Raw genomic sequence first — 5,976 nt, 5'->3', positions numbered from 1 at the left:
ATATCAGGGTCCCTTCAGCAGAATCTTGCTGGCATGTGCATTAGTATCTAGGTTTGGTGGCTGATGATGGGATGGATTCCCGGATGGGGTAGACTCTGGATAGTCCATCCTTTCATCTTAGCTCTAAATTTTGTCTCTGTGAGTTGGTGAACTCTTAACTTGTAAAAAAAAAAATGTCAGAACTCAGGCCAGATATCCTAGAGCAGATGGTACTTTGGGACCCCTGAATGAAGAAGGGGAAGAGTTGTTACTTGATGGTCAGGCATATACTGACAATAGTATAGTCCTCTCCAGGGTTGTGGTGACAGCAGTCTTGCCCACAGTTGAGGACTTTTTGCTGTCTATGAGCTACTCTAGGCTGCCATGTTTCTCTCTAGTATGTTTCTCCCTGCAGGAGCTCAGGTCTTCATCTCTGGGGCTGGTGGGCACCCAGTAGTCACAGACAAGAAAAACACAGAAGGTCAGGGAGCCCTGACTTTTGTGAGCTGCTGCTGGCTCAGCTCCTGGAGAAGGCAGGAATCACTTAACAGTTTGAAACTAAGTGGTTGGGCCAAGTATAGGACACTTGAGATTGCGTCTGTGGTGCACATCTCTGTGTCGATTTTCTGTTGCCAAGGTTGAGAAACAGACTCTCTAAGGGATAGACTCTCCTCAGAGTCATGACCAAAAGTAACCTGAATTTAGAAGGGCGTGGCCTGTCAGAAATGCTGGTGATAAGTCAGGATCTTAGAGATGGTGTTTATTAATAAATTCATAACCCCCACCTGGGGCCAATAGTGTAACTTTTCTCCAAGGCAACTGCAGCTTTCAACAGCCCAGGACGAAGCTGAATGTCATACACATGCTCAGAGCCTGCTGTGGGCACTGCTCCACTTGTGCCTGTGATTTACAGGCTACACACATATGTACACATGGTATCTGAATGATAATTGACCCAAGCTTTGAGTTAATTTTACACTGATAGCCTTCCACTCAGGGAATTCCCACCTCGCAGCATTGAGTAGTTATCCGGGTGTCATGCAGCCTCAGTTGTACATTGATTTTGATGTATTTCATAACATTCTGTCTTATCTTTAGTAATTCCATCCTAGTGTGAAATAAAGGAACATACTGTGTAGGAAACCAGATTGTAGACAAATGAACCTGACCCCAAGTGTCCTGCTATGCTAAGCCAGCTCGCCTGGCTGTCGAGAAGAAAATGAAAGAGTGGCTTTCAAGTTTCACTTCACTCCCATGTAAAGGACACACGTCACAGTGTTGGGCAGCTTAGACACTGTGACAATCTGTGACAGTCCTTCCTGGTGGCTTTCTCTGGTGCCCTGGCAGTGCTTTTCCCCTTTTGTCTCAGGTGGAAAAAGCAGGGCAGGGCCTGGTTGAGTACAGTGCACACTTGATGTGTGGTTGGGGAGTTCACCACCCGGGCTCTTTGTATTCCTGCCTTGAGCCAAGTCCCAAGGAGCAGATGTTAATCATGGGAGGCCAGGGCTGCCCTGAAGTAGTGATTAAATGACAGGAGGGCAGGCACCTGTCAGTCACCAGCGTGGAGGTGTCAGCTGTCCTTCCCACAAGGAGGCATCGAAATTGCCCTGATGGATTCCTGTGAGTTTGTTAGTGCGGCCTTTGTGACATGCTGTCACCTGTGCAGACTCAGGATTCACACCGTGGGGCTTTATTTGTATTGTTGCTGCCTTTACCACAGAGCGCATGGAACACGCAGCCTTTCCTAGCTGTTCTAGATGCTTGTGTCAAGGGGTACCTGTCATGGGGGACAGTGATCACAAAGGACTGTTCATGGGGGACTGTTATTGCAGAGTATTGTGTTCACAAAGGACTGTTCACAGGGACGGTGTTATGGAGGACTTTCTTCATAGGTGACTGTGTTCACAGAGGACTGTGTTCATGGGCATTGTATATGGGGAGCAGAGCATGTTGAATCGCTGCTGGAGAATATGCCCAATGCCCTTTTGCTGCAGCGTGCATCCATTTCCAGTGTTTTCCAAAATGTTTACAGTGCTGAACCACAAAGGGGAGGCTGCACTAAGGGGTGATCTGTAATTGATATGTGCCTTAAGCATATCTAAGTCTTCCCAGAATGCACATGTTTCTGTGAGTGTGGGTCTCGGATCTGGTGAGAGGGACCAGTGTCCTATCTTTATGTTAGTGATGTTTCCCCTGCACTGCTTTCTGAGCCAAATTTGTAGATGTCACACCAAGCTTCCCACTCTCCCAGCCTGTGGGCTCTGATCTGACTGTACTGCAGAGAGTGGTATTATGGCTCCCTGACTATACCCTGGGAAGTGCAGGGGCTGGCGAGCCTTTGGTTCCAGAAGTGGGTGGTTTTTTGCTGCATCTTAAGGCCACTCTGGTAAGGTTCAAGATGGGAAATTCACAGACCTTTTCTGCTCATAGCCAGTATTCAGAGGATGGCTCACAGGCCCAGCATGTGTGAAGTGACACAGGGTCTTGCTTATAGGCCCAATAAACAGGAAGGATTGATAGGCAAAAGACATGAGGTCTTTCACAGGCCTGCCATGTGTAAAGGGATGTAGGGTCCTTTCACAGGTCTAGCATCTGTGAAGGGATTTGGGGTCTGCTCACAGGCCTGGTGTGTATAAAGGCTACATGTGCACAGTCAGAACAGTTTGTAGCATGCAGATATTGTGCAGTTCTCTCCCTGTGTATGTATAGATGTTGGGACTCCAGTGTGCAGTTTTGGAGTATTACTTCCCTCTAGTCTTGGTGGTACGCTGTAAGGCAGTCTTGTACAGCCATAGCCTTATCTAGTCTCTGGACTTTGCCCCTGTAGGTTTCATGCTAGGATGTTTGACTCATTTTGAAAAATGAGAAAGCTATGAAATGGAAGGAAAGTGCGCAGAGTAAAATCTCAGCCGTGTGAGAAACCTGGTGAGAGATGTTGGTCATTCACTGCTCAGTAATCCATCTGATTGATGAAGAGAATGCAACAGAGATACGAGTGGCCAGAGCGAAGAGTAATTAATTGGTGAGACATACATAAGCATCATTAAGTGACCACTCCACTTACCTTTGCAGATAAATTAGAAATTTTAACAAATGGATAATTCTGTAGGAAAATAGTTTACTACAACTGACCCCATAAATGTAGGTCTAAGTTAGACCAGTATCCATAAAGAAGCAAAGTACTGACATGTCCACGTTCTTAGGCGGATTCTCTCGGAGTGATCCAGTACTTCTTGCTTTATTTATGAGTAGACAGCATGGTGGAAAGCTTTGAGATGCTTGACTGGTGAACACAAACAGTGCTACAGTGGCAGCTGGTATTGACAGACACGGAGTCCAGAGCGCACATGTCCCCAGAAGTGAGTGACTCTGAGAATCAAATTTAAGAATACTCTAGTTACAAAGAGAAAGGGTGTGTGGGGACACCCAGTGCCATAGACCACAGCAAAGAGCCACCATAGCTTCTTCCTCCTGGGCCTGGGGAACATAGATGCTGGTCACTGGTCAAGCAGAGTGGAATGGGATGGGGCTTTTATAATCTTGACAAACCTGTTACAGTGTTTCACCTGTGTTCCATGATTGTTACCTGAGATCACATTCTGAGGAAGTGCACATGGCCCAGGTGGAGTGGTCACCTGTAGTCTGTTGTGTTTGGGAGAAGTGTGAGTGCGTGTGGGGAGAGATGGTATGAGACAGAGCAGGTGACACTAAATGAGGTCAAGTCTTAGCAGTTACCGGATCCAAGGAAGGACAAAGGGAGAATTCATCCTGTTCCAAGTCTCAAAGTTTAGGATAATATTCCATTGCAGGGACACATGGTGTGTGCCTGCCTGTGTTTAGTTGACTCAATTGTGTTTTTAAGTAAGTCATTGCTCATTTGACTTTATGGATTTGGGTGGGTGCTATACACATAAGTTGTGTGAAATTACAAAGATGTTGTGTTTGTCTGTTTCTTGTCTTTCCTCATCCTAGGTGAATGAGAACTTTGCCATTGATTTGATAGCACAGCAGCCTGTGAGTGAGGTGGACCACCGTATCATAGCCTGCGATGGAGGCGGTGGTGCCTTGGGCCACCCCAAGGTGTACATAAACTTGGTATGGAGTTAAGCAGCTTGCTGTTTCTTTGTGTTCACCTTCCCTCCCAGACATCTGCACTGGCTCTCTGGTGTCCCAGTTAACAGCCATAGCTCAAGTTCAGCCTGCCTGGTGTTTTCATGGGAGTTTCTAGTTGACGGTGTATTTCAAGTTCAACCTGATTTCATTCAGTGTGCTGTCTAATTGGGATTTTGAGGTAAAAAGTATGAGATATTTCCTTTTGAATTTTTTCAGGACAAAGAAACAAAGACGGGGACGTGTGGCTACTGCGGCCTGCAGTTCAAGCAGCACCATCACTAGTGTGGGCTGTGTCCTGGTCCTCTGAGTCCTGTGGAGCATCTCCACGCTGGGTGTTCTGTGTGAGGTCACTGCTCTGTGAATGGTGTCCCTTGTTATGAATAAAGGATGCTCCCACCATGGACAGTGAGTTGTTTCTTCCTTTCATAGTGCCATATAGCAAACATGAGCAGGAGCCACTTTGCTTCTGGGGCAACCTCCCCTCCAGTGCTGGCTGTGAAGTGTGGGCACCAGGATCACCAGGGAAGGGCCCAGCAGCTGCCAGTTAGAAATCAACCCACTCCAGTCCCCAGCATCTCATTTAAAGGAAAACAAACCAAATGCTGAAAGGGATACAACAAAGGCTTAACAATATTAACTGTGCCTCAGTACCTAACAGTGCACTCACCTCCCAGATTGCAGGCTGATGTGGGCTCCTCAACTGAAGGATGTGGGAAACTCAAAGGAGGACATGCCACAAGACTGGATACTCAGACACGAGAAAGGGGACAACTAAACTAGTTCTGATTTTAAAAAATGTAGGATACAGATGCCTTCTTACGTCTCTGCAAGTGAGTGGGGATGAGGGTGGGGGAAAGGAGAGATGTAAGAAGACATTTGTATCCTATTTCTCAGGAGAGAAACCAGGAAAAATCTAAAGCTTAGCAAGTAAAAGAAAACTTTTTGTTTGTATTCTTTAGTTTTTTAAATTAAAATACTTTTATTTATGTGTGGTATATTCAGGTGAGTATAATGCCTGTGGACACCAAAAGAAAGCATTGGGTCGTGGGTGGGTAGGGGAGTAGGGTGGGGGAGGGTATAGGGAACTTTTGGGATAGCATTTGAAATGTAAATAAAGAAAATATCTAATAAAAATAAAAAATATCTAATAATAATAATAATAATAATAATAATAAAGAAAGAAAGAAAGAAAGAAAGGAAGGAAGCATTGGGTCTCCTGGAGTTGGAGTTATAAAGAGCAGAATAGGCACTTAACCACTGAGCCATCTCTCCTGCTCAAAGTTTTAAGTGTTTGTTGCTGTAATCTTTTGTACGCATAATGTGCACGCTGACTGTTTTTCCCCATCTCTCAATCCCTACAAACCTTTCATGTTCCTGTCTTGTTATTTGGCCCACTGAGATTAACCAGGGTCATCTGTGTGACCATGGGCTTTGAGAAGTCTGTTGGGTCCCGGTGGAAGGCCGTTGTAGCTGGCATGAGCCCTTGAGATGTCTGAGCAGAGGGGGATGCTGTGGTGTGGAAGAGTGAGTTGTAGAGTTTCGATGTTTCCTGTCTGTGATGAAATAAGTCATGTCTTTGTTAGGATTTCTGTTGCTGTGAAGAGAAATGATGACCAAGGCGACTCTTATAGAGGACACTGTTTAATTGGGGCTGGCTTACAGGTTCAAAGGCTCAGTCCATTATCATCATGGCAGGAAGCATAGCAGCGTGCAGGCAAATGTGCTGCAGAAGCTGAGAGTTCTACATCTTGATCCAATGGCAGCCAGGAGGAGACTGTCTTTCACAGGCAGCAGGAGGAGGCTCCTTCCATATACTGGGCAGAGCTTTAGCATAGGAGGAGACCTTAAAACCCTCTCCTGCAATGACACAATTCCTCTAACAAG

General features: G+C 45.9%; 1 protein-coding gene across 1 annotated transcript in view; it reads left to right on the top strand.

Moving 5' to 3' along the window:
• Positions 1–4,493, top strand: part of Ndufs6 (NADH:ubiquinone oxidoreductase subunit S6) — a 7,414-nt gene extending 2,921 nt beyond the window's left edge. The window contains exons 3-4 of the mRNA XM_021208772.2: positions 3,952–4,074; positions 4,309–4,493. Of these exons, the coding sequence (XP_021064431.1) occupies positions 3,952–4,074; positions 4,309–4,374 (189 nt within the window). The 3' untranslated portion in view covers positions 4,375–4,493. The remainder of the gene's footprint in view (positions 1–3,951; positions 4,075–4,308) is intronic.
• Positions 4,494–5,976: the final 1,483 nt, after the last annotated feature.

This window comes from Mus pahari, chromosome 11, assembly GCF_900095145.1.
Source record: "Mus pahari chromosome 11, PAHARI_EIJ_v1.1, whole genome shotgun sequence".
NCBI lineage: Eukaryota > Metazoa > Chordata > Mammalia > Rodentia > Muridae > Mus > Mus pahari.
The sequence above is the reverse complement of the archived record's forward strand: the minus strand, read 5'-3'. Positions and strand labels throughout refer to the sequence as shown.